This window comes from Chelonoidis abingdonii, chromosome 16 (genome assembly GCF_003597395.2).
Source record: "Chelonoidis abingdonii isolate Lonesome George chromosome 16, CheloAbing_2.0, whole genome shotgun sequence".
NCBI lineage: Eukaryota > Metazoa > Chordata > Testudines > Testudinidae > Chelonoidis > Chelonoidis abingdonii.
Window position 1 is genome coordinate 23,680,352 of NC_133784.1, and position 14,363 is coordinate 23,694,714.

At 45.6% G+C, this 14,363-nt stretch overlaps 1 protein-coding gene across 1 annotated transcript; it reads left to right on the top strand.

The window, feature by feature from the left end:
• The first annotated feature begins 653 nt into the window (after positions 1-653).
• CISH (cytokine inducible SH2 containing protein) lies at positions 654-10,911 on the top strand. Its single transcript, XM_032805790.2, has 3 exons — positions 654-1,515; positions 6,850-7,076; positions 7,607-10,911. The coding sequence occupies exons 1-3, from the start codon at positions 1,469-1,471 to the stop codon at positions 8,107-8,109; spliced, it is 777 nt and encodes a 258-aa protein (XP_032661681.1). The 5' UTR covers positions 654-1,468; the 3' UTR covers positions 8,110-10,911.
• The last annotated feature ends 3,452 nt before the right edge of the window (positions 10,912-14,363 follow it).

The following is a 14,363-nucleotide window of genomic DNA, read 5'->3' on the forward strand; positions in this document are numbered from 1 at the left end:
CCCGCAGTCCTTGTTCTGTGAATTAAAGAGAAATTATCTCTGGGGCTCTCAACTCAGCACCTTTCACGTTCACCAAATCCACTTAGAAAACATGATTCAGTGTTGAAATCTCAGACTGTCTGGCCAGACGCTGCCGGGTTGGCGAGGAACGGGAAAGATTGTTTGTTTTTATGAGAAAGCAGGGGGAATTGGCAAGTTTGGTGCTGCAAGTTAAAGCTAGAGAAGGGGAATTTTCTTGATTCCAGCCTTATGGCACAAAGCCTAATAAGGAGGCTACTTGCCGATATTTGGAGCAGAGAGTGCATTACAGCTGCTCTCTGGTTTCACACAGCCATCTGGGAATGGCCAGCAAGGTTTCTAATCTCGCTTTTTCCTAGTCACATGGTCAAAAGGCCCCTGGTGATTGCAACTGACGCCTGTATTTCCCTCCCTCTTCTGCTGTGTGCGTGTGTTTCTCTGTGACTGTGGGGGTTGGGCTCATTACAGCTTGTAGCGTCAGCCCAGCCTCATTCACCTCTGATTGGCAGACCTCTGAGGTCCAGCCCAGCCTCGGTTTGCTCTGATTGGCAGAGCTCTGTGGTCCAGCCCAGCTTTCCTGGAAAGTTCTTGGAAATCTATCAAAGGTATTTCTGTGAACACATAGAGGGGACAGCAGCCAAATGCTTTATAAAACAGAAAACAACTTACAACTTTTCAGCTGAGTCTCTGGAAGGAGCTGACCAATCTGACCCGACCCTGCCTTTTTCCTTGGGGATTTTGGTATATTTTGGAGGCTCTTCCCCCACCCCAATTCTCTGGAGTGCAGTGCTGACATCAAGATGTCCATTACGGACACGTCTATTTATACTTTTTGTTTTTTAATGTCAGAACAGTGATGTGAATACAATACAATTCCAGGAATCCGTCACTTCCTGGAACAGATTAAAAGGGGCAAACAAAAGATTACTTAGTTGTGTTTTTTTCCCAGAGCTTCATTACTCTTGGAGCCAGCGTCCAAGTAGGTTGCAGCTCTCCCAGCTCCACATTCAGGGAGACATTATTTATTGATACCTATTTATTGTTATTTCGGAGGTGCTTTATATCCTGACTTGAAAGGTCATTTTGAAGGAGATTTCATTCCTTCTTTTAAAATCGTTTTTCCTTTTCTCTGATCATTTTTATTTTTTTCTTTGTAATCAGAGCAAGAATATATTTTATTATCTTCAGAAGCACCAAGACTGCGCACATTTTCCTAGCTAAAGTTACTGAAAAATCAGTAAAATCTTTCTCTGGGCAGCCTGATTTGCTTTCTGCTTGGCTTCTCCGGGTGTGTTGAACTCCAGAGTGCCGTGGAAGAGGTTTGTTGGGAGCAGTCCAGTCTTTTTCTTCCTGTGAATTCCTAACTAAAGATTTGTCCTAGCTCCTCTGGGGAACAAAGAAGGCGGCAAGAAAAAAGGGAAGACCATTTTCCCATCCTATTGAAGACTTAATGCGTTTTTCTTGGTCCTGGAGTGACATGATCATCTGTGTTCAGGGGTAAGATTCCTTGCAGCCTTCGTTTTAAACGCTTGATTTGAGAATTGTCAATAACAGACTCTGGGGCATATCCTCAGCTGGTATAAACTGGTGTAGATCTATTCAGGTTAATGGGGCTATGCTGATTTGCATCAGCTGAGTATCTGGCCCTCAGTACATGTGAGTGTCTTTTGTTTCTGGGGGTTTTATATCTTTTGTCTAAGAAGGCATGAACAGACACCCTGATATCCATGCTCTCTCTATAGCTGAGAAATCACATGGCACTCAAGGTTCTTACAGGTAAAAATTAGGGGAAAAGTCTGACTATGCTATACAATATATCATATGTAAAACTAGAGAGGAGAGATGCACAGAATAATAGGAGCTATCTGATTTCTCCATAGAAACAAACAACTTACAGGGAGAAGCTTTTCAGGAATTTTTTTAAAAACTGTCTATGTCTAATTCCAAATGAATATATAGAATTAATGTATATTTCTTCTTGCATAGCTTTTCTATACAAGATTATGTGTGTACACATGCATGTGTATACACACAGTGCATTATAAAAATTAAAGCTGGGGAAAGCCCTAGTACCCCAGATATCCAATAAGGTGCAAATAAATTCTTATGCATGCCTAATTTTATCATATAAGTACCCCTGGCTAGTGCATGCATATTGGTATTTGCGTGCTCACATGGTCAGTTAGGCACTACATGGGTTATCTACATATGTATGTACCTGATCTGCACGAATATATTAGGCATTTGTGCTCTTGGAAATATTTGCAAGCTGTCACCTTCGTTAATGGCTGGCCATGATGTCATTTTAACCATCCTGTTTGCCACTAGAAGATTTTCCTCACAGCATTATACTTTTGCTCTGTCTACTTTTAAGTGACTCAAGTCTGGGGATTTCCACCACTTCCCCTGAGAGCCCCCAATGTCTCATAGAGCTCACTATTACAAATATTTTCCTGCTGCTCAACCTGTGTCTTCCTTTGCTTGATTTCACCCATGTTTTCAGCCCACATGATAGTGCTCATAGCCAAACTGCTTGAAATTAATTTTTCAGTTTAGGCTTTGCAGGACTCTATCATATGCTTTACTGAAGTGCAAATATATCATCTCTACAGCCTACCTATCATCTATACCTATAACCTGTCCCTCATTCAAATAGGGGAAGTTTGTCCACTGTTTGTCTTTATAAAGCCGCTTGTTCTATTGTCCTCTAAGATTGTATGCATTTTGGACCCAATCCTGCCCTTCTTACTCAGGCAAAAGTCCTGTGGGAGTTGATGGGAGTTTGCCAATATAAGGAGTGTAGGACTGGTCTTCCTGTACTATTTCACTATGTGTGTCATTATGAAGTTTGACTTATCACAGAGGAAATGGCAAAGATCACTCTAATTGGTACCACCTGTGTCTGCGCTCTTGTATCTTCTTAGTTCTCCAGGGCTTTTCTCAAGGAGTCAGAAAAAGTTTGTTTGCTGCTTCTTTTAGGACAAAAAGATGGATATCAACTGGACCTGCTGATTTTTATAAATACACTTTCTTCCACATAGTTCTTTATCTGGTTCATAATAGCAGCTATAGTCACACGTATTCTGTTCATTCCTGATCCTTGATCTCTTTTCTATATTTGTCTTGTTTAGTAGCTCAGCCACTTTTGAATCATCATTAATTGGACTCCATTAATGGTCCACATTCCTGCCACACATAGATTTTAAAACTTTCTTTCACTGCAGTGTGTTCATTAGAGGTTCTGTAACCCCAGGTTTTTTTATATGTATGGAAGGGAAGCAAAATCCATGCAGCATCCCCTGTTACCCTTCCCTGGATATCGTGGAAGAACCCTACTGGAAATGCACGGGGGTTTGGGCTCCATGGATTTTAGGTGGCAGGATAGTCAGGGAGCAAATGGGAGCCAGAGGACGACCACTGTAGGTGAACTCATCTTTCTCCAATCCACACTGACCCCACTTCACTAGAGCTTTTGTGACTACGGAGAGGAGATTGTACATAGTGATGCTAGAACAAGTTTTATAGCGGGGGTGCTGAGAGCCATTGAACCAAACTGTAAACCCTGTATATAATGGAAACCACTTCAAGCCAGGGGGTGCAACAGCACCCCCTGCACTCCTAGTTCCAGCACCTCTGATTGTACACAGAGTTTAAAGACTTGAGTCCTTTCTGCATCTCTGAAGTGAAATGTGAATTGATTCACAGCTTCCTTTAATGAAAGGGGAATGGCTTCCCCAAGGTAGCTTCAAGATGAGTCCTGGAGGTTCAGAGTCTGCATTCCATGAAACAATGGAAGATACAGAAGCAGCATAGTGAAAGCAGGAGCAGAACTTTCTAATAAATGATCAGTTAAGGTACCTAGTGATTGTCTAAAGATTCCATTCAAAACCGCTTCCTGGTCTCTCCATCTCCCCCAGTCAAATCTTAATCCTCTTCCCAAATCTGGTGTCTAAAAAGCAAAATGGTTCTCATGCTAGCAACAAGAAAACATTTCTTTAAACACAAGACTTTGCCTGAGGGCGTAGCAGAAACATTTCCAAAAAGAAGCAAGCTCAGTTTTGGAATCCAAGCTGCAGCATTATTGTTCTCGAGCTGGGAATGAGGTCTATGCACCATGGGACCCCTTCTCCCCTATCTTTCACCTTTGTCAGTCATTCATCTCTGTGCAATGCAAACTGCTGGTGTAGAAAGCTACCAAACTGAATCCTCTACTGAGGGCAGCATTTGACACTCACTTTTCACAGTGATTACACAAGGTGCAAGGCAATGGAGGATCAGGACTGTACCACTCCTTTTTGAAAGAGCACAGGCAGTGCCCAAAAGCTACTGAATATAACCCAGGTCAGACTTTCCTTGGAGAAAGTGTCTGTGCTTCCTTCACGACAGTGCTACCATGTAAGGGAATCTTATCCAGAGCCATTGCCTGCAAAACAAGAGCCACAGAGAAACGCTTACACTAGATATCAGAGAATACTGGTGAAAACCAGGGGCTAAAACAAAGATTTAGTAGGTGAGGTCTTCTGGGATAGAAATTAATAGGCAGGATTCAAAGTCCATGCATGTCATATCTTGCTTTTCCTAAAGTAGAGATTGGCTGAAGAAGACCAGGGATGTATTTGGCTGATGTTTTAACTCACAACAGTCTCTTCTGAAAGTATGTGGAGCATTTGATTTTGTGGGATCAGTGTGTCATCCTTGATTGCCCTTCATTGTTTAAGAATACTGAGTGTCCCTCACTTTAGAGCCAGATTTACCTATGGCCCCATAAATGCAGAACCATGGAACTCTGACTGCAGCTCGCTCTTTCTCTTAAAGGAAAAACTCCCCTTCAATCCCCTCCATGCTATTGTTCTTCATATGTCTCTCCTTTTGGGTCTGTGTCCCACAATTGGGACACAGCAGGGCAAGAGGGCTGGAGAGAGGAGTGGGCCAAGTCAAGGTAGGGTGGGGAAGGCCAGTCTGTAACTTTATCCCTGCCTCATCCACTTTTGTGTGCCCATTAAATGTCACTGTCTATACAAAGGACAAAGTTGATAAGATTGGAGGAGAAACGCCAGGGACATCCGTCTTCTCTCCCTCCCTTTTTCCTGTGACATGGGAGAATGCTGCAGCTGCCTTTTAAATCTCCATTAGCTTCAGGCAGTCCCTATGTCTCAAGTTGGGGATGGTACTGCATTTCCCTGGGAACACATTTACCTTATTTTTTTAACCCTAGAGAGGTCACCTTGGTGCCAGGTGCAGTAGGGATAAACATTTGAGATGTGCTGCAGCACAGGGTTGAGTGAGGGTGAAGAGTGACAGAAGGCCTGAGCCAGGCCCAGTCAGATCCTCCTATCAGCTGCTCTCTTTTTATTCTCTTTCCTTTAATTTTGCATTTCACTCTTGCCAGCTCTGTAGGATTTTCACATGCAGGAGCAATGCAAGTAGGGTGCTGCTCACCTAGAGCACTGACACACATGCTGCTTATTTTCAGCCTCCGTCTGCAGGACATGCAGCTTTGTACATTCCCCTGGCAGTGAAAACTCCGGGCTACTTCCTCAGACTCAGAAGTCTGACTGGCAGTGAGAGCTCCTTCTTTATACTTCATCATCCTGTACTCTCACCACAGGTTAACATTCCCCATGGTACAGAGAAGGACTTGTCACAGACCACAGGGCAATGGGACACATTGCAGCTAGTTGCTAGAAGGCTACAATCCTGCTCCCTTGGAAGATTTATAACTACACTGAACAATGCTCACCATGGCACTACCTTGTTGAAACCCTTCTACCATTATAAACATGCCAGGGCTCGGTGGTTCCACTTTACACTAAGTTTCCTTCATGCCATTTGAATGCCAGGGCCTGTGTAGTGCCAGGGATTGGCTAGTTATTCTGCTGTGATGGCACTTCAAGATCAGCACACACTTAGCTTCTAACAGGCCTGACAAGATCAGGCCAACCTGTAGTGACAGGAAGATAACTGGGGGGAGGGAGGGGGACGGTGATTCTCCTCTCAGACACACTGTCATAAATCTGGAGTAACTCCACTGAAGTTTAAACCAGTGAAATAGAATCAGGCCCACTGCATGTAATCAGGAATCCTATCTGTATCTCCTCCCCACAGCCTTATTAAAAATGCAATATCCGATATATTAGTGCAGTGGCTTTCAACCTTTCCAGACTACTGTACCCATTCCTTGAAGGAGTCTGATTTGTCTTGCGTATCCTGAAGTTTCACCTCACTTAAAACTACTTGCTTACAAAATCAGACATAAAAATGCCGAAGTGTCACAGCACACTAATACTGAAAAATTGCTGACTTTCTCATTTTTACCTGTAAAATTATAAAATAAATCAACCGGAATATAAATATTGGACTTACATTTCAGTGTATAATATATAAAGCAGTATAAACAAGCCCTTGTCTGTATGAAATTGTAGTTTGTACTGACTTCGCTAGTCCTTTTTATATAGCCTGGTGTAAAACTAGGCAAATATCTAGATGAGTTGATGTACCCCCGGAAGACTCTGTGTACCCCTCAGAGGTATGCATACCCTGAGTTGAGGACCAATGGATTAGAGGAATGTCAGACTCTTGGTAGAGTTACAAGGTGTTTGAACTAGTGTCCCTTCCAAGGTGGAAAAAGCCACCTATGCCTCCCTGCATGGAGGGGTTCATCTTTAGCTCTGTGATGTTTGTTTTTTGCTTTTCTACTTCTATTGGAAACATAACCATAGTGAGGATCTGTTTACAGAACAGGTGCTGTAGCACAGCAGAGCAGACGCTGAGCTGATAATGCAACCTTAGGCAAGACAAGCTAAAAATCACACAATACATCCTTCATTTCAGACCTCATCCTTTGCTGGCGGAGGAGAAGATCAGGAGACAGTCGCTCAGAGGCATTGCAGTGGATTTGTCCGAGCAGATCATGCAACCTCGCTCCGTTATGGTCTTCCAGGGAGAATCTGCTCCTGCCTTCATGGCACCTGCTCCTGAGAATAACCTGCCTCGGATGCGAGATCCTGAAGAAGACTTGCTATGCATTGCAAAAACCTTCTCCTATCTGCGAGAATCCGGTAAGGCTCTACCCACCAGCATGAGGTCACTGGGTGAGGGGGCCACAGGGTGCGGGGAAGAATTCTCTGTGAGTCACCTCTAAGAAGAATTTCCTCTCCTAGGAAGGTCGCTGGGCAATAAGGTTGGTCTGCTGTAAGTGTCTTGCCCCAGAAGCTGTCACAGCAGAAACTTATCAATGCAACGAGTGGTCCTGGTCTCAGCCACCACACAGTCAGTGTTTATATCACAAAGTAGCCTACCACTAGCATACACGGGAGCTTTGCCTTTAATAGCTCAATTGACAGAAAGGGGAACTGGCTCCTCTGTCTGTGTAAGCCCCAAACACTGCAGAAGTGGCCTCCCTTCCTCCAGCCTAAGCACACTGATGAAAAACGTAGGCTGGAAATTTTGCAGGGCTTGGCTATGCCATCTCTACTGTATTTCCCATGAAGCCTGCTCCTGCCTCCCTGATATGAGCAGCCTGTGTTTTCAGTCTAGTGATGATTCTTTCTTTCTAAATGAACTCTCTCTCTTTGGGATTCCTTTCCAGGCTGGTATTGGGGGTCTATCACAGCCAGTGAGGCCAAGCAGCATCTTCAGAAGATGCCTGAGGGTACCTTCCTGGTACGGGACAGCACACACCCCAGCTACCTGTTCACACTTTCCGTCAAGACCAACCGGGGTCCCACCAATGTGCGCATTGAATATGCCGACAGCAAGTTCCGGCTCGACTCGAACTGCCTGTCCAAACCCCGCATCTTGGCCTTCCCAGATGTGGTCAGCCTTATCCAGCACTATGTCATGTCCTGCACAGTGGAGAACAAGAATGAGGCCCCTTACCCACCGCCTTCGCCCCTGTCCTCCATGCAAAAGGAGATGGTGGCTGCGGCAGTGCACTTGAAGCTGATACGGCCACTCAGCCGCAAGGACAGTGCCCCCAGCCTACAGCACCTGTGCCGGCTACAGATTAACAAGTCGACAGAGGAGGTGGACCAGCTGCCCCTGCCCAGGAGGATGGGGGACTATTTGAAGCAATATCCCTTCCAGCTCTGAGGTACAGCCAACGGGCCTCAGACCAACAGACTAGAATCTTGATGTCTTTTTGTCTCGTTGAATCATGGCATCAAGGGGGTACAGTAAAGACATGGTCATCAGCAGTGATTGCATCCACTTTTCCTCTCCCTTCCCCCAATTCCATGTCTACACCAGGGAGGGGGCTGATGGTACCTGTGAACTGTGGGGCACAATCCAACCTCCGAGCCACAGAGGCTTGAAGGAAATGCTCTTGACACGTGCACACTACTTGAATTTTAGAGCTGCCGTGACATTAGGAGTATTACCATTGTTCTTATCACTATTTATTTCCTTAGTAACCTCTCTCCTGATATTTTAAAGCACCTTTTAGTCCATTGTTTTTGTTTCTTTTCCTTTCAAGAAATTAGGGATGGACCTGGGCTGGAATAAAGGATCCCAACCCAGACCAAACCCGGAACTCCAGGGCAGTTTGGATCTGGATTCAGATCTGGATTTGAGTGTCACCTCTTTGACCCTGTCTTTGAAGTAGGCCACTCTAAATTCAACATCCAAACACCCCTGGCAACATGGGGAAAACTGAGATTCAGATGAGAGTTTGGATCCAAACTTTGGCACCCGGGCCTTATCTCTGAAACATATGGTCTATTTCCTAAATTCACAAACTAAGAAAGGGCTGGAAATGTTGTGACTTCCGAGAGGTATGTATGGCAGGTATCTATATATTTCACTGAGATGTCACCAAGGTTGGAAGAATTTTTGGACAAAAACACCTCTCCTCTGCAAGTTCACAGGTTCTGGATATTGAGTTTGGGGATAAGGAAGCCCCGCTCTGTTCCCCTGCCCGCCCCCATCCTCTTTCCCGTTTCAAAAGGAAGTTCCCAGTAACACTTTTACATTAACCTTGGCAATCCCAAGTCCCAGGCTGATTATCTTCAGGCAGTGGGGGGTCGTGGGCATCTCTCCCATATGGCTTGTGTTTTCTTCCCATTAGTGTCAATCTCTTGACACTGCCCTTGCCTTGGTGAAGCAGGGAGAAGGGTGGTGGCATCCTGGCCTTGGCTCAAAGCTGGCTCTGCTGAGCTGCAATGATGACATATGGTTTGAGGTTATTTATTTATTTATTCTTTCAGTGGCATAGGAAAAAAACTACACCTGTCCCTGCTCCATCATCACCATGCTACAAATAACCAGCCCCTCTGCCCTGTTCAGCACTAAATAACTAGCCAACCACCACCAGGCAGCTTCAGTCAGAATTGTGTATGATTTTGTTATCCCCTGCTTAATTTGCTGGTAGCATCTTCTCACTTGAACAAGACTTAATCTAACTGACACCAGTATTGCTTTTGCATCCCACAGTAGAAACAGCGCTTGGAGCTTCCCCCCCTTTGCCAGTATCCGCACCCTAAAGCCCTGCCTTCTCCCTCCCCCTGACCACTATCTGTGGAATCTTTGATCAATGTCTGTTCTGACCCTTGGGTGCCAAAATGAAGCTGTTACCCCCAGTCCCCTGCCTCTGCCCTCACACAGCAAATCAGTCACAATGGGCCACATCATCCCCTGCAGAAAGAGGGGACACAGAGTGGGTGGATTCTGCTCAGCAATGAGCATGGAAGAGGGAAGACTGCCTCCTCTGAACCATCATTATCTCCCACCACTTGCCCAACCTCATGGAGACCAGTTCACAGGGCTGTGTGGGAGTGTGTGTGAGGAACATGCAGCTAGGAAGGCGACACATGGGTGGGGGGGGGGTTGCTCCTCTCCACAGCATCTTCCTTCACCTCTGAACCCTCAGGACTTTAGCAGGCAGTAGGCTCTGGCCTTCATCGGTCCCAGGGCTGGGTGTATTTGAGGAGAGAAATCCCAGCTTGTTCAGAGAGCTGGAATGGGAGGAAGAGAGAGGACAATGCCCTAGGGGATAATAGTCTGAAGGAAACCAGTGGAGTTTCCTCTTCCCTAGATAGGTGCATCCTGCCTACGGGATGACACTGCCCAGTGTTTTTAGTTAACGCCCATTTCTTGTCACATTTTTACACACTGATAGTGTTGCTGGCTTTGTTTTCCATACTTTGATGATTGACAGCGTGCGTGTGTGAGGTCAGGTTTCCCTGTTACTGCACCCCTGCCCTCACGCATGGGCTGTGGAAAGGCAATCAAATGAGAATAGAAAATTAAAAAACAAATAGAAAATACATTAAAAAAAACCCCATAAGACCGCTGAACAAGGCTTCCTTTTAGACAAGCTCATCTGTCTGCTTGGGGGGTGTGTGTGGAGATCAGGACAGCCCAGCTATGGAATGCACAATAATGATCTTGGAACACCCGTATGACTTGCCAAGCAGAACTGCATATGTGGCAGGGCTCTGGGAGAGACTCAATCACTATAGTAATGTGTGTAGGGAGTGGGTAGGTGGCTCTGCTTTCTGAACCATCCCCTCGTGACCCCCATTCAGCTGTGTTCCAACAGCCAACCTTTTTTCTTTGTGGGGCTGGTGCGGGAATTGAGCCTGCAGGTTTCTGAGCTCTTGCCCAAAGATCTCCTGGGTAGGAAGAGTGGGTGGGAGACGAGGGTACCAATGTGGCATGCTTGGTCCATCTGACAGTGAGTGGATGCACAGGGAGAGCTGGAGGCTGTAAGCTCTTATGGGCAAGGGCTCTCTGTGATGTTTGTACAGCACCTAGCACATGGGGTCTCTGGGTTCTACTGCAATATAAATAATAATATACACAGACTCCAAAAAATCACTTTCTTCTACCTTGAAACAGTTTTTTTTTAAATCATTTGACCTGGATTTTAAATAAAAGTCTGATATTTTAAAGCCATTCAATCTAAAAATCTCTGGTCATATCCACATGGAATCATCAAACAGTGACTCTTCATTTAATCTTTTCAAAAAATGAATCAGAACAAGGGACAAGCTCTTAGCCAGCCTCCCCATCCTGCCAAATACACACAAACCCAAGTTTTTATTTTGTAGATATCAGGAGAGTTCAGAGTTTTAGACTATTCTGAGCTGAACATCACAATGTAGGTGAACAGGAATCTGATTTCCACTCCTTATACAATAGTTACGGGCAGCAAACTCACAGGTCTCCAGTTGTCATGGAAGGAATGCTCTCAAATAGTTTATGAAAGCATCTTACCCATCTTAATATTGCTAGTACCTGGGAGAGATAACCCTCCAGAGTCTAAAATCTGGGTGTAAGTAGGTGCAATGCAACTAGAAGTCTTTTGAAGTGCACCTGTTTACACCAGTTTTGAATTTGGCCCTACTGTAGGCTATACACCCCTAGTACTCCCTTGGGGAGATGGTAGGCTCCTCTTCTGTATTGGAGTCTGGGGCATAGCCCTCTGGCAATGCTGTCAGGGTCTCTGCTCCCTTGCAGGGGGACCTAAAGTAATCCAAACAAACAGAGAGCAGAGTCCTAGGCCTTAGAGAAGCCAAAGAAAAAAAAAAAGCACCAGCCCTTCTTTCTGAGGTGGCCAGTGCTCTCAAGGCATTTCCCTGGTTAGCAATCCCTGCTTCCAGGGGCACGGGGAGCTCTGACTTTCAGTCCTGCTCCAGAGAGCTACCTTGCACCAAGCATCTTCCTTTTAGGGTATGTGTACACTGCAGCTGGGCGGTGTCGTTCCCAGCATGGGTAGACAGACTCATGCTAGTTCAGATGGAACTAGTGCAGTGGGGACATTGCAGGGCAAGTGCCGGGTCAGGCTTGCTGCCCAAACTTGGACCCAGGAGGCTGGCCAGGCTTGGGCTAGCTAGCCTGAGCCACAGCCCTTACCACAATGTCCACACTGCTCTTCTCAGTGCACTACCTTGAGCTGAAATGGCACGCGTCTGCCTGCCTCTGCTGGGAATCTCATCTCCCAGCTGCAGTGCACACATACACTTTAGGACCTGCCCATCTCAAGCGTCACAGGCATGCTGGTCTGAGGCTGATTGTGCCTAGAAGAGCTCTTTAACTCCTTCCTCATGAGGGTGGGGACCTGCCCCACCACAGGCCCCAAGGATAAAACTCTGCTCTCAGTTACATTGATACTGATCTGGAATAGCTGCATGCACTTAAATGGAGTTACAGTAGAACCTCGCAACACCTCAGAATGGAGGTTGGTTGTAACTCTGACAAAACATTAGGGTTAGGAGCAAAAGTTTCAAAAGTTTACTACTGAACATTGACTTAGTACAGCTTTGAAACTTTACTATGCAGAAGAAAAATATTGCTTTCCCTTTTTATTTTTAGTAGTTTACGTTTAACGCAGTACTGTACTGTATTTGCTTTTTTTTTTTGGTCTGCTACCTGATTGTATACTTCCGGTTCCAAATGAGGTGTGTGGTTGAGTGGTCAGTTCGTAACTCTGGTGTTCATAACTCTGAGGTTCTACTGTACTTCAGATTCACCCCCATGTAAGGGAGTAGAATTTGGATCCTAGTCTGAGATTTTTTTCCTTTTTAAAATCCACTGTCTAAAAGCCAAGAATATTGGCTTCTGTTTTCATGGGCCCCCAAAATCCACACTTTGAGTTCTCTCTACACTGGCCCTGGAATGGGTATTTACTAAAGAACACGCCTACCAGTACCACACACATGAGACTTCCACTGCACACTGAGGATATGTGGGCAGAATAATGCTGCTGCTCAAGCTGAAGTTGTTAAACACAAACAGATGTGTCTCTGTTGGTTCCATGGAGGGATGGAGGGGTGGGGAAATCAAGGCAAGTCATATGGAAAAATAAAATCAGGAGGGAAGTTGTGAACAGACTTCGAAGAAATATTTGCAAACAATGGAGAGCATTAAAAAGAAAGAAGAAAAGCGCTAAGAAATTACTTGAATAGGATTTTAAATACTCTGAACTCAAATTCTTCCCTCATTTAATGCATGCAACCCCTTGAAGTTGGAGGTAGGTCATCTGGAGTATGCATATGGCTAGCTAAGACACAAAGGTAGTCGTGCTGACAGATGTTTTTACTGACACCCTATGTTATCGTAATTATTATTTTCCACTCCTGCATCTTCAGGACATTTTGCCAAAGAAAATGTGTTCATGCTCTGGGAGCCCACGTGCCAAGTTTCGACCCAGATTTAATTTATTTTTACAGCTGAGTTATACATCTCTGAAAATAGGGGTGTGAATGAAAATGCAGACAACACTTTAATTATAACATCTTGAAAAGCCTGCTTTAATATCTCTCCTTGAGATGCTAACGTAGCGTGCTAAGTATCATTGCTGCCGGGTCAGTGTACGGCATTCTTTCTGCATGCCTATTATTTCTGGCTAGATGCATACAAATGCACACAGAGCATTTGAAGCAGACCTCTAAGCAGGTCAGAAGGGTATGTGACAGATCCTCCAATCCACATCTGACAATGTGCTACAGAGATGCCCTGCAGTTCTTCACAATGAAATAAGCAGGTCAAGTATGTTCCACACTAGCTCCTACAGTCTCACTTCATGCCTTAAGAAATCACCCTTCTGAGCAGACAGCAGGGCCGGCTCTACAGTTTTCGCCGCCCCAAGCAGCATGCAGAATTGCTGCTGCAGGCGACGGGGGCAGTCCGTGTGCCGTTAGGGTGGCAGGCACGTTTCCACGGGGACGGCAGTTCCGCGGCAGCTTCTATGTTTAGCTGAAGCTGCCCCTGACAGCTAAACATAGAAGCTGCTGCCAAATTGCCGCCACCGCTGAAACTCGCCTGCCGCCCCAAGGGCACACGGACTGCCCCCACCGCCTGCGGTGGCAATTCGGCGCGCTGCTTTAGGGCAAAACAACAGGGACTGCTGCCCCTTGCAGATTGCCGCCCCAAGCACGAGCTTGGAATGCTGGTGCCTGGAGCCGGCCCTGGCAGACAGCACGTGTGTGTGTGAGCAGACACCTTTCTCACCCTGCTCTCAAACACAGTGAAATCTCACCCTGTCTCCTGGGGTTTAGCTTTATTATTAACCAGGAAACCAATTATACATTAACGTGGTTTAGTTTCAACCTTCTTTCTGGGTTTCGCTGCTCAAGGGTTCCTTCCCCTGGACTGCTCAGCCCATGCCCAGGAGCCTCTCTCTGAAGATGCACTCCCTTACAGGCAGATGGGTTAATTAGTCAGCAAAACTCTCAGTGAATCACCACAATCCACTTAACCCTTTTGCTGCAGAACCAACACTTGCAGATGCGGTGGGGTGTTTCTAGCAAACCCTGCTGACCTGTTTCACTGCATTTCTGGGCCACTGTCCATCGCTATTTTCACCAGTTATCAGAGGAAATGGAGATTCAAAAAGCAAAATAACT